At 49.0% G+C, this 24,833-nt stretch overlaps 1 protein-coding gene across 4 annotated transcripts in view; it reads right to left on the bottom strand.

The window, feature by feature from the left end:
* Nucleotides 1-24,833, bottom strand: part of ABTB3 (ankyrin repeat and BTB domain containing 3) — a gene marked incomplete at both ends in the record, with an annotated part of 237,663 nt that overhangs the window by 36,545 nt on the left and 176,285 nt on the right. For 3 of the 4 annotated variants that reach the window (XM_084256323.1, XM_084256322.1, XM_084256325.1), the window contains one exon: nucleotides 17,798-17,950. In XM_084256323.1, the coding sequence (XP_084112449.1) occupies nucleotides 17,798-17,950 (153 nt within the window). Of the gene's footprint in view, nucleotides 1-17,797; nucleotides 17,951-18,084; nucleotides 18,186-24,833 lie in introns of those variants that run through there. The other variant, XM_084256324.1, reaches the window with a different exon arrangement.

Here is a 24,833-nt window from a genome sequence, read left to right on the forward strand (position 1 = left end):
CTGTTCAACCCATACAGTTCGAAAAGTGAGCTGCCAAGTCTTCATTCCGCAGCATTCCTGGGAACCCCACTCTGGGCTCCATTTGCTCTTTCTGGAAAGTCTCTGCAGCATCTGCCGCTGGAGACCAACAGGCCCCCTGTGGCCTGGACAGACTCGTGTGTCCACCTCCGGGCAGGATGATTTACGCAGAAATCTTTTAAACTGGTCACCTGGGGCTTCCCTAGGAGGTGCTCAGCGTTGTGGTTTTCCCTTCAAGTGGTTTTCAACAACACTGTAGAAAATCTGGGCCATTTAAGTAAGAGGTCAGCGACGGAGGTGGTCAATTTCTCTGATTTCTCCAGGGCCCGGCTCCAAGAGATGGGCGCCGTCCCTCCCGCCGCTTGGGAGCTCCAGAGAGATGCTTTCCAAGAAGCGGAGTGCAGCAGGGTTCCGCTCTGTGTCTGCAGACAGGGGTGCTGACAGGGGCGCTTACTGCTTGTATCTGCACCGAGGAGGGAGGGGGCTAACACCTCCCTGTGTGTGATAGCTGCCCAGCACGTGGGGCGTATGCTCCCTCGGCTGTTATTTTGTAATTGGAGATCCTCTTTCCAGGGATCTAATCGGGCCAGCTGGAAGTCCGTCTCCCAACACTTAACCATCCTCCAGACACACAGCCCTCCATCGCAGGGCAGAGCTTTCCGCATCCCTACCGCCCGTCCAGCTGTTCCTGAGTCCAGCCCCTCTGAGCCGGCCCTCCCTGCAGCCACGCCTGTAGGCTGGGGCCTGTGATAGCTCTGCCGCTGCTCCCAGGCCTGCTCACTTGCCTCTCCATGGGTTTCTGTTCTTGTTCTCCGGGTCTCACAGCAGCCTGCCAACCGTGGATGGAGTGTCTTCCAAGCCCCCTCTCATGCAGCAGCCAGGGGGCTGGTGGGAGGGGTGCAGCAGGGGAGGAGCTGCTTTGCTCTGCTCCCTGGGAGGGTGCCCACGCCCACCACAGCAGGATGCAAGCTGAGGGGTCTGGCTGGCTGGGGGGACTGAGATGCAGCTGCATTGTGCTTCCACGAGACCCAAGATTTGGTTTGTAGCATGGATCCCCAAGGCTGCAGGTCAGGTTCGGTGTCCCCAACACACTGTAGTTCTATATACTTCAGTTATAATACTATATATTAGTATTGGATCACCTTTTCTCACTATATTTATATAGTGTTATAATAATAACTGGCACTTACAGATAGCTTGGTGTCCTGTCTTTCACATGTGATAGCTGATGTCGTCCTCAACATAACCTGATGGGGCTCTACTCTCTCCATTTTACAGATGGAAAGCCCGAGGCACAGAGGTTATGTTACTATCCCAAGGTCACACAGTACGCAGGGTGGAGCTGGCACTCAGTCTAGGTAGTCTGGCTCCTGAGCCTACGCTCACATCTTGTTTAAACTCTCACAGGAAGCCCCAAAGGCAGAGACTAAGAGGAGTTATGTATCTCGCCCTAAAGTCACCTGGTTCCTTCTACCTCCATCTTCACCCAATCTTGTCCCCAAGTCCCCAAGTCCCCTGAAGTGAGATTTGCATTTGTAAGTTCCCAAACTCTGTTCCAGCTCGAGGCCACAGAATTCAACATCATCCATGACGCCCACCATGTGCCACACACTGGAGACACAGAATGGACAGCAGGATGTGGTTTCTGCCCTGGAGAAGCTTGGCAGGTGGGGGATATGTCATGGCTCATTCATCCCCAGCTACCGGCCAGACCCTGGATCAGGTGCTGGGGTCCAGCAGCCAGTGAGCAGCCCTGCCCCCCAGGCTGTCACGGAGAAGGCTATAAGCCAGCTGTTTGGCTACACAGGTGACCACATAATTGAAAATGAACACGACAGGGGAGAACAATGAGTACAACACTAACTCAAAGTAGTAACTGAGGATCAAGTCTTCAACCTTTCATATTTCTCTGTAGGCACATCAGAGAGATTTATGATATTCAGGCACAGACAATAATGCTGATTTCATTTATCTGGAGACTCAGGAACTCAACGAAGGGGTGGTGGGAAAAACAGATGAGGTACTTGCCAACACGGCTGCGTAACTGTGGGCCAGTCACCCCATCTCGCTCTAGGCTTCCCATCTATAAAATGGGGAGAGCAGGGGGCCTCCCTGGTGGTGCAGGTGTTAAAACACAGCACTATCAAGCTATCACTCGCCACTGCAGCATGAGTTCAATTCTTGGCCCGCCAGGGAGGTGACCCACATGGCGCAGCAGACCTCTCCTGTCTTGCCTGCTGCTCCCCTCAGCAGTGTATTTCAGTAGATCCACCTGTTCTGCTCCCCCTGCTCACTCTTGCCTACACCACAGTTCTTGTTTGCATAAATAAATAAATCTTAAAAAAATAAAATAAAACGGGGAGAGCAGTACAAATTTGCCAAGGGAAAAGGTGCATAAGAGTGTATTCTTGCTTTGCTGGGGGACTGTTTGAATGTGGACACGCCCCTCGAGAATGTGGGCTGTGACACGCTGACGGAGACTATGAATTTCTAGATGATAAGGACCAACGTCAGTCGTCTGAAACACAGGAGAAACCTTTGGCAGTCAACACCCACGGCCTCTTCTGGAAGCTGGGATACTGTAGTGTGGCTCTGAAACACCTAAACCAGGGAGGGATGGCAGGGTTTCTCTTGGGCATCAGCTCTGATTCATCGGTGGCTGATTTGAGCCTGGTTATTGAGGAGGATTCTGGGCTGTGTCCAGATTTGCCAGCAAAGAGGAACACCTAGGACCCTGCAGGACAATCTGAAAGTGGTCAGACAGGTACAGACCAGTGGTTGTCAGTCATGGCTGAACCACCATTAGCTGCGTGCCCTTGGATAGATCACCTTTTTCCTGGCAGCCTCGGTTCCCTTATCTGTGAATGTGGATGGTGGACTTATACTTGGGTGCTTGCAGGCATGAACATTCTCTGAGTTGATTCATTTTTGCTGGTGCTCACAAACCATGCTTTACTCTATGATAGTGTTTCTCCCACACTCCATCCCAACATTTTAACTTTCTTCTTTTGCTCTTACTTCATGTAAACAGTCATGGTTGTGGCCAGGAAAGAAAGGTGTTATCCCAGGAAAGAAAGGTGTGACAATGAGCAATACTACTCCCCAGCATCTTTCTCCACTCCAGCACAACAATAAGACAGCATTGCCTGCCCCCACTGAGTTTTGGTTGTCCAGCTAGACATTACATTTCACGGCCATGTCACTAGGTTCTCACCAACAAAATATGCACAGAAGTGACCCAGGACACTTCTGTGTCCCTTGGTGTACATGAGCTGCTTGTACAGGCTTGTGAAAGCCAGTAGTATGCACCCTCTCTAGTCTGTGTTCTCTGCCCTCTCACTGCTGGAGTATTTACACCATGGACATTGGCAAACACTATAAACCATATTTCCTGCTGCTCTTCTGGGAGAGCTGGTTGGTTAACATTCACCAGCAACACCACTGTCTATGTCAAGTGCACAAAAAGAAGCAGCTAGGCCTGGATACACCCTTTGTCCCCCTCTTGAGCTGATAAGCAACTTGCCAATGTCCAAGCTCTCACCACGCAGGTGAGCCCAATGCTGTAGGGCAGGATTGGCAAACTTTTTCTTAATAAGGGAGACAATCACTATTTTAGGCTAGTAGGTGAGGTTGTGATTATTTTTGAGCTGCAGCTCAAAAATTTCTGGGGTTCCAGATAATGCTACAGTTTGTAGATCCAAGGTAGGCACAGGGTAGTTTCTGGTTCTCCTTTACAGGAATCACTAGACTGTAAAGGAGACAATGTGCCCTGCGGGTGCCTCTGGCTATATCAGCAAGCTTGCCTAGGGAGTGGGGGGGGCTCTAGGGGCACACTAGGGATGGGGTGTATCCTGCTGTTCTCTGTCTAGCTTTCCAGGTTACCAGACCCCTGGATGAGGTCAGCCTAGGGGAGAATGAGACCAGAACTTGCTGGTTTATATGCTGATTTAAAAGCAGCCCAGTGGTTCTCCAAGGGCCACAGAGAAAGCCACATTCCCTCTTGCTGTGAGGCAGGAGACGTGATGGGAAAAGACTGTAAATAAGGAGAAGCTCTGGGCCTGGTGCAGGAGGGGCCAGCACCACCCCAAGACCTCTGCTGTGGGCCAGCACAGGGTCGGAAGACAGTTTGAATTTGAAAACCATGATGTGGGGCAGCCACACGCCCAGCTCTCCCTGTTGCCTTCCATCCAGTGGGTCCACTAGTTAAGTCCCCAGCCTTGTCATGTGGGCATGAGGTGTGGACCCTGACCAGGGAAAGGGGAAACATAAATTCCTGCCTCATAGATGGATATTAAGGAAATCATAGTTTAAGAAAACTTCATGAATTCATCCTGATTCTATCTTGCTTTAACCTATAAAATTTCTCTTTGTCTTTCAGAAGAGGAAACTACAGCACAGAGAGGCTAAGAAATGTGCCCTGGCTCACAAAGCCAGCAAGTGGTGGAGCTGAGATTTGAACCGGCAGCTATTGTTGTAGCCCTGCTCTCACCACCTCACTCCATGCCTCTCTGCGCTATGGAAGGCCTCAGCTTACACTGCAGTCAAGCGCTGCCTGGGTAACTACTGCATGCCAGGTGCTGGGCTGGGTGCCAAAGAAATACAAATGCCCACCTACAGGTTTCAGGTTCATGGCCCTCGTGCAATCACCCTGTCCCTATCTCTCTGCCATTTCATCTTTACCGTCCATCAGTAGGGCCTGCCGCCCAGTCCATACACTTGCTGCCCACACTTCTGCCTGCATGTGTGGTGTGCCCCTCACTTCAAATCCTCTCCCCACCTCCTGAATATCCTGCTTTCTCCTTCAAGCCGTCTTCTAGAAATAAGGCCAGAGAACAGCTGCTGACTGCAGAATCCCAGAATGTCAGTGCTAAAAGAGATCACTCTGCTCAACTCCTTACCTTCAGAATATCAGGAAGCTGGAGCCAGAGAAAGGTTAACTAATTCATAGGTTCAAGATGTATTTAGAGCAGAATCTGAGTCTTCTAGAACCATCTAGCATGTTTCACTACGGATACTTGCCAGGTTTGTATGGGGGAGGGGTTTCTTTCATCCAAGGCATTTGGTAACATCTGGAGACACCTGTGGTCACAGGAGGGAGGCACTACCTGGCATGGAGGACATACGGTGAGGATGTGGCTAAGCGCCCTATCGTGCCCAGGATGGCTCCTGCCACCAAGAATTATCCACCCCCAAATGCCAATATGCTGAGGTCGAGAAACCCTGGTGCAGGATAATACAATTTTTTTGCATCATCTCTTTCACCTCAAGTTGTTCCCATTACAGGATTCTGTAAGCGTGACGACGAAATGGTGCCTTCAGAGATGGATTGGGAGCCGGCAAAGCAGAGGTCTGATTGGATACCGGCCCCCCACTGCCCTCCTCAACACACTTTCCCAAGAAAACCAAATTCCCTTTCATAGGCTCCAAGCCCCCCAACAGATGCGTTTTTCCTTTTCTTTTGGGTAGCAAAATGATGAACAAATTGAGACTGTTCTTGTGCTGAAGTCAGTCACACCAAGATCTTTGCAAACCTTTCTAAGAAGAAGAAATTATATTGTTGTAGCAAATGGAACATGTAATGCTTACAAAGTTCCTAGGAGAAATCTTTGCCCAAAAATTGTGCCCACTTGCTGTTTAATGCTGTTACTAAAGTACAGAAAAGAGCCAGCTCATTAAGTCTGCCTCGGATAAGGTAAAGCAAGCCCGATTCCACGTCCTCTCCTCAGCCCATCTTTTCTGCCTTGTGAGAGGTCCCAAGGGCCTGAAACTCTTCTCTTCATAGAAGCAGAGGCACCATTAGTGCCCAAATCCACTGTGCTTGCCTCCTCCCAACCCCAAAAAGAAATACTGGGTATGTTGTAACATGAGGGGGAAAAAATCTGAAAGCAAGGGCTGCAAACACCCAGGGGAATGAAACTAGTGTGCTTATATCTGAATGTGTTGTCATGTTATTTCCAGTAAAAAATAATTAAGCAGCATTACACATGTCTTGCTTTTGAATCATGGCTTATTTTAAAGAGTCAAGTATATAAGGCCTATTCTTGGGGGAAGGAGACACCCCTGATTTTGGCAAGATTTTAATGTATCCCCTTTGATCAGAAATTGGTTGTTGTCTTGCATTATCTTTTTTAAAAAAGATTATTTATTTATGCATACAGGAGCTGGGGTACAGGTCAGAGGCATGGGGGGGGTGGTTGGAGGATCCACCAGAGACAGAGTGGGGAACAGAACAGGTGGATCTACTGAAATACACTGCTGAGGGGAGCAGCGGACAAGTCAGGAGAGGTCTGCTGTGCCATGTGGGTATCTCCCTGGCCGGGGATGGCACTCTTGCTGCAGTGGCTGTGGATAGCTTCATAGGTTGTGTCTTAACCCCTTGCACCACCAGGAAGGTCCCTCCTGCAGAATCTTTTATCTCCTGCATGGATTGAATTTTTTAGCTGGGTACATGGCTGCCCAGATAAAGACTACAATTCCCAGGCTCCTTTGCAGCTAGACATGGTCACATGACTACATGCTGACCAGTGGAAAGTGAGTAGAAGTGATGTACGTGATACCTGGACCTTACCCTAGCCTACTTCCCCTCTTCCTATACCCTTGATAGCTACAGTCCTGGTGTGTATCACCCAGCCATATGGGTATCACCTAAAGGATGGCAGAGCAACAAGAGGGACGGTGCTTGCATCCCTGACCTGGATGGCCATCCCAACCTAGGGCTGCTTATTTCTGACTGTTACATGATGGAGAATTTTAAACTTCTTTTTCATCCAAGCTACATGTCTTTGCATGTCTGTTACAGCTAATGAAACTAGATCCTAATTAATTGATTCCACAAATGGTTTGTAAATTTAAATTAATTCAGTGTAGTGCACGGGAAGTACTAAGTATATATTGACATTGTGGTAGGTGTGGGAGATACATAGATGACAGCACACATACCATCTCCAAGGAATTCTAGAAAGAACTGATGGTCATCTTTATAACAATTTTCACAAATACACCAGTTCCTGAGATGTGAGAGCAAAGGTCTACTACTACAATCCCAAAATGCATTCCCAGTAATACCAGTCCCATCAGATGCTCTGTGATGAGTCCACAATTTTTTTCTGCCAAGGACCCAACAGTAAATATTTTAGACTTTGTGGCCCATACTGTCAAAACTACTCAACTCTGCCACTGTCATGCAAAACACAGCCATAGGTAATATTATCTAAATAGGCAAGGCTCTATTCTCACCCAAATTTTTTTTACAAAAGTAGGTGGCAGGCAGTTGTAGTGTGCTGACCCCTGATCTATGCTAAGAGAATCAAACAGGATAACCTTGTCTTCGGGGCTTATAAGAAATGTAGGATGTTAAAAGCACTAAGATTTTAAAAAGCCTATTTAATTTTATTTAGGCAAATATTTCCCAAATTTACTGAACCACTTAATACTTTTTATAATGCATCCCAGAACTGATCTACTAAATGTTCTGTTGTAAATATGGGCTAAATAACTTTTATTGTTAATGGATTATTTTAGGTGCACTTAAAATGCAGGGTAATACAAGGATTATCGACATGCTCATCACCCAACCCAGTTGAAAAAACAGAGCATTAGAAGTTCAAAGGCCCTTCCTGATTCCATCATGTCTACGTTTTGAGAGCATCCGCTCTCTTGACATTCATTCCCCATGCATGCTTTCTACTTTCTACCACATTTAAGAATTTCTAATAATATATAGACTAAACTTTATGGAATTATGAGCATATTACACAATTGTGCCTCAATTGCCTTTTTTACACAATCCCATATGTCTGGGATTAGTTATACAGTAATAGATAGATCTAGTTCATTCATTTCACTGTTACTTGGTTTTTCATTTATTTTATTTTATTTATTTTCATTTATTTTATTTATTTCATTTATTCATCCACTCTCCTGTAGACAGATAGAAAGGCTCTTTTTCTTCATTTTGCTATTAAAAACACTTCATCTATGAACTTCTTTGTATAATCTCTTGATTTTCATGTGGAAGAACTTCTCTAAGGTATTTACCTAAAAGTAGAATTATGTGTGGTCAAGTTTACTTGAAGGTGGATTTTGCGTCACCTCCAGTGGTGTTTTAAGAGTTCTCACCATCTACATCGATGCTGACTTTGAAAGCATTAGACTTTGATTTTTTAAAAAAGATTTATTTATTTATGATACAAGAGCTGGGGTACAGGCTAGAGATGTGGTGGGTGAGAGGATTCACCAGAGACAGAGTGGGGAACAGAACAGGTACTGACCGAAGTACACTGCTGAGGGGAGCAGCGGGCAAGACAGGAGAGGTCTGCTGCACCATGTGGTTTTCTCCCTAGCCAGCCAGGGATCGAACTTGTGCTGCAGAGACTGCGGATTGCTTCATAGCGTGGTGCTTAACCCCTTGTGCCACCAGGGAGGCCCCTAGACTTTTATTTTTGTTGCCATACTGATGGGTATGAAATGCATACCTGGGCGTGGTTTTGAATTGCACTAGGATCACTAACGAGGTTGAGCACTTTTTACGTATTTCTTGGCAATTTGGTAGACTAGTTCTCTTTTAAGTCTTCACAGGGTTCTTTGGCTTGATCTTCACTGCAAATGCTAAGTTGACAATCAAGAGGATGATATGATCTGAATTCCTAAGGGGAATTAAGTCAGGAGGTTGAGTCTTTTAAGTTACTATTACATTTCTCAATAGCAATTATTTGATCGGAGCTACTTTTTAGGAGAGACAACTTAAGCTTTGGAGTCAATAGACTAGGTTCAAATCCAAGATGGGGTACATTCCACATGGGACTGTGGGCAGAACTCCTAACATTCCAGAGCCCCAATTTTCTTAGGTGTGAGAGGAAAATAAAGCCCCTTCATACAGTCAGGGGAGAGCTGAATGGAGCAGAACATGACAGGCACCCAGGCCAGTGTCTGGCCATGCAGGTTCCCAAAGTACTTTGTACCAAGAACATGGCTTTGTACCGAGAACTGATTGCCAGATTAATTGCTAAGGGGAGAGAATGTTCTTGTATAACCAATATTTTATTTTTATTGTATAACTAATATTTTGAAGTAGAGTTTGGGAGATTTGCAGGCATTTGCGTAAATAAGCCCCTTAGACAGAAATTTAATAGACTCATGAGTTGAGTGGGAAAAAATCCTTGTCCCCCAAATTCCACAAACTACATACCCTCAAACTGCCAGGCTGAATAGCTCCAATTTGGAAGTAAGCCCTCAATGCTGTCATTTAAGATGATGCTTTCTGTGTTGCTTTATGCACCAAATGTTTCTGTTTTGCTTTTAACACATTGGAAGCTCAGAACAAATTCCAAGTGTTGGCAAACTCACTGTCGCCTGCAATCTGGTTTCCGCCCACACCAGGCTGTTGAATCCACTGCTCTCAAGGGCATCACAACTCCCTCGCTGCCCAGCCTGGTGGCCTCCTTGCAGTCTGCATCTTCTCCTTCTGCATGGGTACCATGGATTCTGGTGTCCTCTCTACCTTAGTTTCCTGGGTATCTGTGGCCTCACTTTTTGGGGCTTCTTCCCTGATCTGGGATCCCCATCTCCTCTTCCTTAATCTCATGATGACATTGTTTTACCAGTTCTTTCCCAGGAACAATCTCACACACACCCATGACTTCCATGGCCCCCTGTTTGCCAGTGCCTGCCCCAAATGCCTCTTTGCTGAGATGCACACCTGAATTTCACCTGTCTACCAACGTCTCCATGTTGAAGATTTTTTTGCATTTGATTAGGTCCAGGAAATGATATTATGAGCCTGCTCACTCATAGTATCACTAACATATTTATTTAGTAACATTCCCTTGCATCATTCATTCACTCATTCAACAAGTACTTTTTGCACCCCAAATGTGTGCCAGAGACTGTGGTGAATTCCATGATCAAGGTAACTGATTTCTGTCCCAGCCCTAAAGAAAGAAGGAAGTTAACCGTCTGAGTTAGTCTATGCTGTGACCTTTTTTTCTGGAATGTTCTATGCCCCCAAACTTCTCCATAATATCTGCTCCCTTGGGACAAGACCTAGCTAACTAGGGACCAGGGTTCCTGTCTATTTGTGTCTTCCTTCCCTTCTGCTGCCTCTTCCCACTAGTGACCCATCTAATGCAGCTGATGATGGAGACACTCAACTGCGTGGGACAAAGTTCAGGGCCCCAACTGCATGATGCCTTAAAAATCTCATACTTCAGGGCCTCCCCTGGTGGTGCAGCGGTTGAGCGCTGAGTTGCGAAGCTGCCTGCAGCCTCTGAAGCGCTGGTTCGATCCCCGGCCACCGGAGGAGGGTCCCACACGGCGCGCAGACCTCTCCTGCCGCCCGCTGCTCCCCTCAGCAGTGTACTTCAGTCCTTCTGCCTGCTCTGCTCCCTGCTCTGGCTCTGGTGAATTCTCTCACCCTCCCATGCTTCTGACTGTACCCAGTGCTTGTATGAATAAATAAATAAATCTTAAAAAAAAAAATCTCATACTTCAGAGAAAAGATAAAACCTGAGCCACCCAGAGGAGCTCAAGAGTCTCTGGGGTGGAAACAGTGGCCCCTAAGTCAGTCATCCCTGGTGCATTCTCTTCCTGAACGCTGTGGGGACTCACTCACCATGAGTGGCAGAAGGGCTTGGGACACCCAATCTCGCCCAACCTGATGGTATAGTACCCCAGCTCTCCAACATATTTCTACCCTACCCCCAGAGGAAGTTGAAGCTATTGTTTTTGGTAACTAGCAGGAGCTGATTTTCTTAGTCCAGAGTTGAGGGTGGTGGGTAGAGAAATAAGGATAACACATTTAATGGGGATAAATGCAGAGTTAGTATGCATTCACCAGGATGCATGTGTGCTACATGATTTCCATGCTAATTGGTGCTCAGTGCTGCATATATATTGTTTTACTTAATCCTCCCACAACATTGTGAGGTAGGGGTATTGTTCCCATTTTACAGATACAGGAACAGACCCAGAGAAGTGAGCAACTTGTTCAAAGTTACACAGAGTAAGTGTTGGAGCCAGGATTTGGACCTGGCCTGTCAGGCTGCAAGGTCCTGCTCCTAGTCCTGTGCTCTGCTTCCCCGCTGACCATTGGGTCAGCCCTTAATTCCCTGGCAGCCTTGCAGGGGGAGAAGCCTGACATGGCTTCTCAAGGACAACCAAGTGGGATAGCACCTTGCACTCCACATGCTCAAGACCCAGCCGTTATGGCTCCTCCCACCCTGCCTCTGCCCTGTCTGTTAGAAGCACTCCTCAGCTACACTCTCTCCCAAGATGGAAACCTCCAAGGCAATTTTAACATAAAATTTTGATGGGGGGTAGTTGTGACAAGCACATGCCCCCAAATCCAGCCATCAAGGTGGTTTCTTCCTACTTCTGTCCCCCAGCGCAATGGTTTCAACTATGCTCCTGAAAGATATGGTGAGTTCTGAAAAGTTACGGCGAAGACTTAATCACCCCCAGACCTGTGAGTATAGCTTTACTGGGGAGTAAAGTCTGTGCAGACTGAGATCAGGTGGAGATCGTTAGGGTGGGTCCCATCAATTCAGCATGATAGGCGTCCTCATAAGAAGATGGAAGTTTGGCCCGAGACACAGCAAGAAGATGGCGGCGTGAAGAGGCAGCAGAGAGTACAGTTAGGTCGCCACGTGTGGAGGAACAGCCAGGGCTACAGTGGACGAGAAAGGAAGGCTCCTCTTTTGGAAGGAGCGTGACCCCAACTATACCTTGATCTCGGACTTCTAGCCCAGCTCAAGGTCTTTGCATCTGGAGTTCCCTCTGTGTGGACTTATTATTCCAATGCCCTTCCCTCCTCGCCTCACTTCACCTTTGCCACTGGATAGATCTGTTTATGCTTCAGGATTCAGACCACACCGTACCCCGTGCATTTCCAGCTCTCCCAGACCCGGGTCTATACTGCCTTTTATTAGAGCGTTACCCTATTTTTCTGTGATTGCTGTGGACCTCTCTGCCTGCCTTCACTCCCACCGGTCCAACACATAGTAGGCCAGCCACACAGTGTGCGGGCTGAGTGCGGGGCTGCTGGGAGCAGGCGCTGTGGCCTGTCCCTGACACTATGGGGGTAGGAGAGCTGAGCCCCAGAACGACTGTCTTGAGACCAGGGAGAGGGCAGCTCTTGTCTTGCAGGAGGCGCTAATGCACTGACACCAGTGCGGGGGTGAGAGGGGGGAGGCAGTGGTTCCAGTAGGGTCACCATGGAGCCCAAGGTCGCTAGCCCAGCAGACAGGCTGTGGAGGGCTCTGGGAATTGTCCAGAGCCGGGCCAGGACAAGGGCACTCAAAGGCAAAGGAGAGAGCCGCTTCTGACTGTGTGAGAGGTTGAAGTGCCTTCCAGAGCCAAGGAGCCCTGTGTGAGCCCAGGTGCTCAGCCTTGGCAGGTGCCCTTCTGCAGGAGAATGGGAGGCCCCAGGTCTGAATTTTGGGGTGGTTATGGACATGACCAAGGGAAGTGTTGGGTGTAGATTAGATCCAGATTCCCTCACCCCCCACCCCCACCCCAAAGCTGACTTGGTAGGCCCCTGGTCAGGGTCCTTGGTACCAAGTATTCCTTGTAGCAGGAGCAAGACACTGTCCCTTCCCCTTCAAGGCCCCAAGATGCTCTCTGAACACCTGCTTTGTTAGTCCCCTCCTCTCCCGTTCCTCTCTCCCCCACACCCTGTGCACTTTTGCTGAGCTCAGGCTCTGCGAAATCACCTTGTTCATTTGCTCACTATTGTTTGCCTGTATCTCCTCAGTAGCGTGTAAGTCCTGGGGACTCTCCTCTGAGCCTAGAACAAGACCTGGCCCTGTGGATGGGAGAAGGTGCAGGTGGAGAATCCCCCTCCTCAGGGTGCTCCTTTTCCCCATGGGCCAGATGCTTTTGGGAACGAGGTGACTAACGCCAGTGGCACGAGGCCTATGTCCTCGTAGGATGGGCAGCAACTGGGTCTTCCCCAGCTTGGTATCCCTGCACCCCATAGCACCTAGAGATCCCTCAGCACCCCACAGCTCTCATTCCAGGGCTGTGTCAGCGGCACCAGAATTTCAGCCCAGGAGTTGTTATGACATGATCTTCATCTTAGAATCCAGTTTGACCCACTGTAGGGTAAGGAAAGATATCAGGCTTTTCTGCTCTCCCGCCATCAAGATAGATGATGGATCCTTGAGGTCCTGAATGCATGCCTGATGGTGGGCACCTGGAGTAGGGTGTGGGCATAGATAGATGGGATACACCTGGGCTAAGACTGGACTTTTAAGGGCGGCGTCATGAGGACGCCAGCAGCAGCAGAAGAAGCTAAAGCAGAAGCCGAAAGAGAAGCCGAGAAGCAGCAGAACAATCGCCAGAGAGCCCAGATAGAGTGAAGACTTGCAGCCAGCACCCCTGCCTGCCATATGCCTGGTGAACCCCAATAAAAGACCTGCAAAAAAGACACTGAGGACTCTGACTCCTCCTTTACCCGGTCTGCATGGGATCCTAGAAAACCTGCCCCGTGTCCATTCCTGCCTTTACACCCACATAAGACAAATAACAAAACCTGTGAACCTTAAAAGGTAACTTGGAAGGGTTATAAGTAGTGGATCAAACAGTGGTGGAATTCACTATGAGGGGCCAGACCCCATGAAGCAGCTGTCATCACCCTCTTTACAGGGCTGGGGTGTAGCCTTGCGAGACAGGCAAGGTAACTCACCCATGATCACACTAGAAGACAGCAGACCCAGAAGGGAGCATCTAGGGGTGTGCACTTAGCAGGTGCTCAGTAAATATTCTGAAAGAGTGAAGGTTAGGATGTAAAGCCCAGCTCTCCCCAGGCCCATTCTCCTATCTTTGCACCACACCCAATCTATCCAGAACCTGGTTTGCACTTAAGAAACACTTGCGAAAATGGTTAGCCATTTCCTGGAGTGAGCACATGGTTCTAATGACCCTCCCCTCCCCACCCAAGCCTGCTGGTGGCTCTAATTTATTGGCTAAGACAGAACTTAAGAACACCCCTTACTACCTTTATTTTAACATAGCCTTACTCCAGAGCAGAAATACTGCCTCTTACAAACATGGGGAAAACAATATGGGAAAAAAGAGTATTTACTCTGTATTTCTGAAGTGTTTCAAAACCAGTGATTAATCAGAAAGCCTAGAAACTCCACGAGAATATATTATTTATTCTTAGTGTCCCCTGCCTCCCTGCCCCCATCCCGCTCACCCTCATTTCCCAGAGGCCAAGAAAAAAAGTCAGAATTCCCCAGGTTTAGATTATCTGATGCCTTAATTAAGGAAGAATAAATGGGTCACCCCTGTCAGCTTACATACTGCAGCTGCATCAAATGGTATCCCTTAGAATACACCCAATCACTATAGAGGCGTTACTGTATCTGAATAAAGACAAAAACACGGCTGCAGCTGCATTTGACCAAGGTCACTCTGAAAATCAATGGCAGCACCAGCATCAGACCTGGGAAGCCCTGACTCGGGCGCCTCTGTCCTGCTGGTAGCCAGGCTGCCTCCCCCCAGGAAGCCTCAGCCAGCTGGTAGGTAATTATAAGTGCTAATTATCACTGACACTCTAGCCACCAAGTTTCCAAGTTCCTGCATTTGTTAAAAGGCCAAGCTACCTGGGTTTTTCTAGGATTGTTTATTTGGAGAGCTCTCACTCAGAACAAGGGGCCTACCTGGCAAATTCTAATATGAACAACTGGTTGGGGAGGCGATGGAGAATATTTTTACCTCCACTGGCCAGATTCTCCATTCTAGACCTCACCTGTCTCACTGTAGCTGTGTGACCTTGGACAAGGTCCATCACCTCAATGAGCCTCAGCCTCCTTATCTGTGAAAAGGGGATAATGAAGCCTGCCTTACACAACTGGTGTAGACAGCCCCCCATTAGACAGCTTAGTGCAAGGTGCAGAGTAGTTGTCCAGCTTGCTGGTTGGCTATATGAACGAACACAATGTCTTCACAAATTGGAGTCAGTAATTTCTACTTCCCATCACATTAATGATATTGGTAAGTATGTGTATAGATTTGTTTATGTGTTGACTAGACTTAAAAATAGGTACTCTGAATTAAAAACACCTGATTCACACTGTACTGATTCTAATCCAATTACTGCAACTGGATCTGCAGCTACATAATAAGTCCAACATTTACTATTTAGGGAAACTCACCAGCTTTGTCATTTTAGTTTTCTTTTGAAAGTGATTTCCAAACTTGATGCAAATTTAGCTGGAACAATTAATTTGTATTTTTTCTGCACGCAAATGACAAAAATAGCCTGGCGACTCAAAGGGAACTGACTGTCTCTGCTTCCTGGCTCTCCCTGCATGCATCCTGGCCTGCCAGGATATCATCCTTGCATTCCAAATACCAGGGCTGAGGCCTCAAAGTGGAAGGACATTGGAATAGAAATCCTTGGTGTGACCGTCAGAATGACAGACACTTGGTCATCAGACCAGGTAGTACAAGCTCCAGGCTGGAGGCAGGTGCTGAGATGGCCAGTGGCCTTTGAAGCTCAGGTCCAGTCAATGGAATTATAAGGGATAGAACCGTCTGCAAGAAGGTTATCAGAGTCCCCCAGAGGACTGATGGGTGTTAAGGAAGAGGACAGAAAAACTGGTTACATCTTTGGATGTCTGGGTTTGATATCTGGCTCCTGGCTCTGCCACTTGATAGCTTATGATGCTGGGAGAGTTACCTAATCTTGCTGGACCTTGATTTCTTCTTCTGTAAAATGGGCCCACTACTTTCCTAGATAATAAGTGTTCTGAAGCTCACTTGAGAAAGTATTCAAAGCCATTTAGAATTAAAATGCGATACCAAGGTATGAGTGTCTGTAATTATTTCAGGGACAGTAGAGACGTGGGGTAACACTAGTTAAAAAAAACCATATGGTGAGCACCTTCTTCCTTTCAGGCATCATCTGTATAGGTGCTTCATGTTCACAACCCCACTTTCTGCTCACACTGACCTCCAAGGGGGACTGTTCTTATCTCCATGTTACTGGTGGGGAAACTAAGGTTCAGAGAGGTTAACGAGCTCGCCCAAGGCTGTGTAGCTAATGAACCATGACAGTGGGATGTGGACCCAGGCAATAGGACTCTGGGGCCCAGGCTCCTAACCTTTAAGCTGTGGGGTCCCCTAAGAGCACGACAAACAAGGAATATTTTGTCAACATGAGTTAAGAAAACAGTGACTTTTCCCACCCCGCAGGCCCTGGTTCTCTGTAAGGAGGAGCTGGGGTCTCCAGGTCATCCCAGGTTGGAGCTGGGGACTGAGCAGGGATGGTGGTAGTGAGCCTGCAGGGAGGATGCTACCCAGAGAAGCAAGTGGCAGGAGAGTCTGGTGGGCAAACGATGGCCTTTGGAGCAGGAGCTACAAGGTTCTCTGTCCAGGCACCTCCACCTACCAGCTGTCCCACCACTGGCTTCCTGACATGTCAAATGGGACCATTATGCCAATCTGGGAGGCTGCTTCAGATTAAAGGAGTCAAGTAACAAAAGCAAATCTCTTGTTGCACTGATAACTGGCACATAGTAGGTGCTCAATAAGTGGTTGCTCCCTAGCCTTGCCTGAGACCTGCTGTTACTGTAGGTGGCAAGGCATAAGGCACCGAGGCATGGCCAGAAAGTGCCTAGACTGAATCCCGAGGATAAATACAACACAATGCTTATAACTATGGGTCAGGAGCCTGGGAGGCCTGAGTTCATATTCTGGCTCCACCACAACCTAGTCCTATAACCTCAGGCAGGTTATGTCACCTAGCTGTGCCTCAGTTTCCTTATCTATAAAGTGGGTATAGTAACAGACCCCACTTCATACGGTTTGTGGGATAACAGATAAGAATTGATCCTGTAAAGCACTTAGAATGGTTCCCAGCATACAGTGGACATTCAATAACTGCCAGCAATGACAACTCTGATCTGCATGCTCTAGACTGAAGGGCACGCCTGGGACCTCAGGGGTCTGTTTTCTATTGCAAACCCTCCATTTCCTTGCAGACCCACCAGTCAGGTCCCAGGAGGCCAGAAATCTGCAGTGTGGTCATAGGAAAGGTTAAACTTTGGCAGAAGGGCAGTACCTCATCAGGTGGTGAGCAGGAATTTGAAGGTGGTGACAGTGACCGCCTGGAAAATAGTGCAGGGAGCTGAGACAGTGTGTGCACCTGCCAAGTGCTCACATTCACACGGGCTGGACGCACTAGGCACGCACGCACATTTATGGGTTATGTGCTTTTTGCATTGAAAGTTTAACTTCTGACTCAGCTGAATGAGTTGATCTATTTCTTTTGCTTTGACTATAAATGAGTCCCTATGCATGGGGTGCCTGAGCTGCCCATGAACAATCCCCACCCCATGAGCGCCCTGGCTAGAGGCGCGAGAAATGGACCCAAGTCCTCCATTCCCGGGCGCGCGGAAAAGCAGAGGTGTGCTTCTCCCCAGTTGGAGAGGCGAGTCTGAAAGGCTTTGCACAGATCTATAGGGAAACCATAATTTACTTACTGTAGAGGGAGAGGAGTAGGCAAAGGAGAGAGGGAGACAGAATAGCAAGACTATAAACAATTCTTAAAAACCAAGATCTCGTAATCGAAGACTCCTCGGTCCTCTATCCTGCAACTGGGGAACCTGATTTTTTAAGTCCGCGCCTGCCAGTAACACCAGCGGAGCCCGCACCCCAGCGATCGCGGCGCCCAGGGCTGGGCGCAAGGGTGGGTGCCCTCGGTTCCCAGCCCAGGGCCTGGGAGGGGCTACCCCGAGGGCGCCCCCACACCCCCACCGCGCGCGCACCGCCCTACCTGAGCTGGCGCGGCTCGCAGTCCACGCCGGGCAGCAGCAGCCGGGCCGCCTGGCGGACGTCGTCGCTGTCCATGGAGAAGCTGCGGCGGTGGCCGGCGTGCGCCACGGCCACCCGGATCCACTCCATCAGCGGCGGCAGCACGAGGAAGGGCCTGCAGCGGGAGGGACGGGAGGGATGCGGGGCCGCGCGTTAGGGTGGGCGGAGGTGGCGGGGCTGCCGGCTCAGCCCCACCCCCTGCTCCGCGCCCACCCCACCCCTCCACCCCGCGGCCCCTGGGGACCCTGCCTCTGCATTCCGGTGAGGTGCGAGAGCCTTGGGAGACAGCCCGCGCGCACCGGGGACCTTGGGGCAGGGTCTCCCGAGTCTTTGGGGCTCAGTTTCCTCATCTGTAAAACAAGGATAAGAGAGGATGAAAGAATGCGCTGGGGAACTCTTCTGCAAGTCCTGTCTCCCGGGGAGATCATGTGAGCGCTAAGGAGATGACTCACTTAAAGCACCAAGCACAGGGTCTGGGGCTTCCCAGAAAGCCCAGGAAACTCCTGGCTTTATTGATATGCACCGTGCCTGGTTTGGGGGCCCCATCCTAAGGTGTCCCCCAACCCTGCCATCCCATGCCTGGCCTGTCCTCCTCATCTTTCTGGAGCTCTCCCAGGCCTCAGTGCTGCCCAAACAGCAGGCTGCCAAGGGCTTCAGCGCCTGGGAAAGCAGAGAGCCAAGTCCATAGGCAGGTGCCGGGCCAGGGGGCAGGGCAGTGACCTCGTAAGAGACAGCAAAGAGGGGCCCTGAGCAAGGCTGGGCTACACTCAGGAGCTTGGGGAGCCAGTGGGGCCACAGCAGGGTTTCAGCTTGTAATGGTCGGAGAGTATGCTGATGGCTGAGCTATAGCTTCCTCAGTGTGACACATCTGCGCCATTTTCCTATTTCTTCCAGCGGTGATTATAAATTCTGACCTCACATTAGGATTCTTGTGAGTGTGTGTATGGGGGATTTAAAAAAAAAAATTCTGATACCTGAGCCCCATTCCGAATATTCTGTTCTAGGCCGGGTCCAGACATTGGTAGTGTCTAAAACCCATCTCATGGGAATTTAACAAACCCGTCTCATGGGAATTTACCTGGAGGGCTTGTTAAAACACAGACAGCTGCAAGCCACCCCTCTCCCACCCCCTGCAGATTCAGTCAGATCAGGGGAGGTGGCAAAAAAGCTGCATTTCTAAAGAGATCCTGAGTAATGTGATTGTGCTGAGTTGGGGACCACACTCTTGGAAGGGCAGCTGTAAAATGCTGTTACAGGGCCTGGGAATCACTTGTGCATAAATGTAGATTCCCCGGCTTTATTTCCAGACATGCTGATGAATATAATTCTAAAAAGCAGCCCTTATGACGATGATGTAGGCAGACCAGGATCATACTTTGAGAAACACACTCTGTAGATCACAAAGGTTTCCTACTATTCAACAGGGCTGGGTCCAGGGTGAAGCCAGTGGGACCCTGGGGGGCAACATTAAAGGAGGCCAGGCCAGGTCATGTTCATAGGTTCTAGGACCTCTCCTGTTTCCCCCCCGGCCCTGGTGCTGCTGTTTAGGCCAGCGTGGGAGCCAGAAGAGGGTAGCAAAAAAGTGGGTTTACAAGGCCGTGGCCTCTGTCACAACACACGCATGTCATGGTCCTACCAAGTTTTTGAGGACAGGTTTCAGTTTTCTAAAGTCAGACCTACTTGTCCAGTGTCCACTACAGTGATTAGTGAAGGCTTTATTCATTTCAGTTAATCCCATTTATAACCTCGTCGAAATGCTTAAAATCAACCTACAAGCTAGTTATGTCATACCCATTTGTACATAAGGTTTATTGAGGTTAACGTGTGATACCGGCATTCTCTTATCCAGCTTCCCAGCATGCACTCTGTTACCTAACATGCACCTGTTACCCCCAGGGAGGCTGACTGGACAGACAGTTGATGGCACACCATGCTCACCCCCAACCATGCAGCTCAGCCCCCTGTCTGTAAAACCTTCAATTCTGTAAAAATCCACACACACTCCTTACCCGTCAAAGCATAGTTCAAATCCCACCTCTCCCTAAACCTTCCTTCTGATGACTCCGCCCCCCCAGGGATACTCCCACCCCACAGCCCACCTCACTGACATTGCAGGGACCTGGCCCTGCTCTGTCCACTGATGCAGCTGCAGTCTCAAGACTGCCTGGCAGGCTGTAAGCACTTCATAAACATTTGTTCACGAAACAGACTAAGATTTACCAATTTCTTACTGGCCAAAGCAGATAAAATCGAGTTTCTGGACCCATGGAACTCGAGGGCAGGGAATTTCTGCCTGAATCGACCTGCTGCTGAGTCTGTCGCCCTCATTCCCTCATTCTCTCCGTCACCTGAACTGAATCAGGCACTCAATAAACACACACTGACTTGAAATTGAATTGGATTCTACTGTCTCAGGTGAGCAGGACTTATTTTGTCACCATGTTTCCATCACTGCTGAAACCAGCCCCGGGTGCTCAGGGCACTTCCCTCCAGGTTGATTTTCAGATATGGCATCCTCCATCCCCAGCCCTGCTTTTCCTTTGCTCAGTGGCCCCAAGCACACCCCAGCACCCCAGTCCCTGGGAGCAGGGGGCTGTGTCTCTATCACAGGCTACCCTTAGGCCACTGCTGCTTTAAATGTTATTTGCGGGCTTGGGGCGTGCATCAGCTCCTGATGAATACCAAAAAAGAGCAGAAAACAACTCTGCTGGCCTCCCAAATAACACCTTCACCAAGATGGCTGGCAAGCACTGGCATAAGAAGCCTTGAAGCCTAGGATTCCAGCTTGCTCTGGAATTTTCTATTAACTGTTCTCTCCTTTCAACATTGCCCTTTTCTATCACTTTGACCTTAATAGTTTATAAGCTCGTGAATTCTCTGCCAACAACTCATTTAAAAATCCTCTTATCTTGTGTACTCGGAAGGGGGCGGAGAATAATTTCGTTGGTGATGTTTCTTTTTGGAGGAGTTGGAGATGGGGAAGAATTCTAGGCCTTGCGTTAAGGAGCAGTTGTTGAATGCCGAGGGAAAAATAAGATTGCATTTGTCCTAGATGTATTTTTAAAGGGACAATAAGAGGACAATGTGTTCCACTGGCTGTCTACTTTGTTCCGAAGTTGTTTGTCACGACTAAAATCTAGAAGGAGCTGGAGGAGTTCTTGGCTCCATGAGGTGGTTCCCAGGCTGTGTTCAACACCAGAGTCATGGGGCAAGGTGTGCAGAGGGCCATAACCCTGATCTCACCCCCAGAGTTTTGTTGCAACAGGGGACGCCAGGCATGAACATTCTATATAAGCTCCCCATGGAATTCTAGAGCAAGCAGGTTTGATAATCCATGGCCGGTGACCTGAGATGAGCAGAGGGGACGTGGTCAACTCACAGAGGGCAGTGGCCACTGATGTCTTAGGTACGGCTTTCAAAGAGCCCTGTGGGCTGGGGCCAGAGGTTTTAGAAGGGAAGAGAAGGGCTAGGTGGGCTCCCTGCACAGTCAAGAGAGCAAGTCAGCTCAGGAAGGCTGTGGGCTCGGATTCAAGTAGGGGGTGGAGACATTCAAGGATGGGTCCTCTCCGAGTTGGGGAGAGAGTAGGTGCTGAGGGCGACTGACCAGAATAGAAAAGGGGTTTCACTGGGAAGGGGCTGGGTGCTTGAGAGACTGAATGGATGTGGGAGATGCCTGGTTTGGGGTCCAGCAGAAGTGAATTTCAGCTCTGAAGGTGCCAGTGACTCACAGACTCTGGCTCTTGTCTGTAAGCCTGTCGGCTCTCAGTGTCTCCATCTGTCCAAGTGGGAGGGTTGGGATCAGATAGTCCATTTCAGAGATCGACAAACCTTTTCTTTAAGAGACTCAGAAAAAAACTAAACCTGCCAACACCTTGATCTTGGGCTTTCAGCCTCCAGAACTGACTGTAGAAAATAAATTTCTGCTGTTGAAGCCATCCAGTCTGTGTTTTGTTTTGTTTTTTGTTTTTTTTTTGTTCTGGAAGCCCTGGCAGTACATTTGTGGTTTGACTTTTTGAAGCAAACTTGAACAAAAGGTTCCTGGCCCAAGAAGTCTTTCCCTGAACTTGAGGGTTTAGTCTCTGGCAGAAGTGCTTCAATGAGAAGTTCAAACTCTTTGGAGAGTTGACAGTTTTCAGTTCATGTCCTTCAACTTAGTGACAAGAACAGAGGAATTCTGTGCAGGCCGGATGGTGCAGAGGTTAGAAGACAGGCTTTGGAGAGAGACTGATGGAGAGGTGGAGCTGGAATCCACCATCCAGCTGTGTGACCTTGAACAAGGTGTTTCAACTGTCACACCTGTCTTTCTATGGCAAAACCAGGACCATAGTTCCTACCACACAGGGTGTGACTGACTGAATAATGACCTGCCCCAAAGATGTCCACATCCTAATCCTCAGAACCCGTGAATGTGACACTAACTGGCCAGATGGGCTTTGCACATGTGGTTAAGGATTTTAGAGATCGCTATCTTGAATTACCTATTGAATTATAAGGACAAGGGTCCTTCTAAGAGGGAGGCAAGATGGTCAAAGGAGGGAGTGAGAGAGTGAGGACAAGAAACAAGAAGCTGGACAAATGCGAGAAAGGGTCCATGAGCCAAGGAAGGCATGCAGACTGCAGGAGCCAGAAAAGGTTTGGGAACAGATTCCCCCGACCCCTCCAGCCCCCCCAAAAGCCTGTCCTGTCAACACCCTAACTTCAGCTCAGTGAGACTGATTTTGTATTTCTGACCCTCAGAACTTTCAGATAACCAATTTGTGTTGTTTTAAGCCTTTGTGTTGGTGGTTATTTTTGACAGCAGCCCCTAGAAAACGAATATGGAGAGTTATTGTATGAGTGGAATAGAAAGTAGCAGGGAAGTGCTTGGTAAGTGGCAGTTATTATCATCATCATCACCAAGGGTGTTTTAGCATCACTCAACCGCCTCTCTGCCCGGTGGAGGAAGAGGCCTTGCAAGGCACCTCTCGCCTCTTTTCAAATCGATGCCAAACTCTCCAGTTGCTATGCCTTTCCTTTATAAATTGTGTGGCCCTGACTTTTCACCCCCATCTCTGTTATTTGTTGAGTATTTCCTAAGCTGGAGAGGAATTTAGATGTTTGTGGTTGAGGAAGGTTGTGACTAGAGCGATATGGGGGGTGAAGGAAAAGCGGCAAAACTGATAGTAGACCGTATTCAGGACTGGTTTCTATAGCAATATTCATTGTAATCTTACTATACCAGTGGTTAGCAAGGCCTGGAAAATGGTAGAGAAAAGAGGGGGCCATGGTTGGTTACCATAGAGACAACCCTACCTTACAAAATGGTCAGATGTCCAGGAGGGTGGCTCATGGCAGATAGCTCGGAGTGGGAGGAGCCAAAGGGCATGTTCTAGGAGAGTGCTTATGGGACTTGAAAGTGCATGTGAATTGTCTGGAATCCTGTTGAAATGCAGAGTTTCCTTCAGTGGGCTGGGGCAGAGCCTGGGATTCTGCATTTCTGACAAGCTTCCAGGCCTGATGCGGGTGCCGGTCCGTGGGCTACATTCTGAGTAACCAGGGCAGTGCCCGCAGCAGAATTGTGACTCAGGCCAGCAAGGAAGGGGAATTCCATGATCGTGTTGAAGGGGGAGAAGGCAGTTAGAGCTGGGCTGCAAGAGGGGTCAGAGGCCCAGGAGACAAGGAAATGGAAGAAGGATCTTCTTGGTATCTGGATCTCCTGTTTAAAGTTGGGCTGGGACATGGGATCAACTGTGCCTAAGTTCACCAGCCTGTGCCCAGAGAAAGGAGGCTGGGAGAGCGAGTGTCTGGTGCTTTCAGCCCCCCCTTTTTTTTTTTAAAGATTCATTTATCCAGGGCCTTCCTGGTGGCACAACGGGTTAAGCACCCAATATGAAGCAATCTGCAGCCTCTGCAGCATGAGTTCAATCCCCGGCCAGCCAGGGAGCAACCCACATGGCGCAGCAGACCTCTCCTGTCTCGCCCGCTGCTCCCCTCAGCAGTATGTTTCAGTAGATCCTCCTGTCTGCTCCCCACTCTTGTCTCTGGTGAATCCTCTCACCCCCTGCATCTCTGGCCTGTGCCCCAGCTCTCATATGCATAAATGAATAAATCTTTAAAAAAAAGATTAATTTATCCATGCATACAAGAGCTGGGGTACAGGCCAGAGATGCAGGGAATGAGAGTATCCACCAGAGACAGAGCGGGGAACAGAACAGGTAGACTGACTGAAATACACTGCTGAGGGGAGCAGTGCTTTCAGCTTTTATGGTGATGGTGGGATCCACCTCCCATGAGGATCCTTGCTTCGTGTTTCAACAATCTTAGGATGTAGACTCTTTCTCTTGGGGTTGAGAGATGCTGGTCCTGAACCAAGCACCTATCCCACTGTCTGTATGCATGACCAGTTCTCGCATCCTCCTGGGATGTACATACTTAAGTCAACTTGGCGAAGTTGCAGTACCCGGATACTTGATCAAACACTGGTCTGAGTGCTGCTGTGAAGCTTTAAGAGGTGAGAATCACATTTAAATTGGTGGACTTGGAGTCAAGCAGATTACCCTGGCTAAGGCATTGGAGGTTTTAAGAGAAAAAGGACTGACCTCCTCCCAGTGCAGGGGATGCTGCCTGCTGAGCTGCGGCCTCCACTCTGCCCTTGCTGTCATGACAGCCCTTTGTTTCTGCTTCTCTGACAGCCCTGGCGACCCGCACCTGCGGTGGGTGCAGCGAGACTCCCTGGAGCAGGAAGGCAGCCTCCTCTTGTCTACACTGACCTATTCCCTCACCATCACACACAAAGGCCAGGACAGGGGAGAAGGCAGGGGGCTGGCTTGCAAGGAGGACCACCTTCCAACCTCCCGAGTAAGCAGACACAGCACCTGGAACACAAAGGCACCATGGGTAGGTCACTGCTTTCAGCTCTTTTGTACCAAATGGACAAGTCCCTTGAAGTGTGAAAGTCGGTTCCATCAATGGGGTGATTACATCAATCCCCTGACAGGGAGCAGGTGCCACGGGGCCCT

This window comes from Talpa europaea (assembly GCF_964194135.1).
Source record: "Talpa europaea genome assembly, chromosome: 15".
Taxonomy (NCBI): domain Eukaryota; kingdom Metazoa; phylum Chordata; class Mammalia; order Eulipotyphla; family Talpidae; genus Talpa; species Talpa europaea.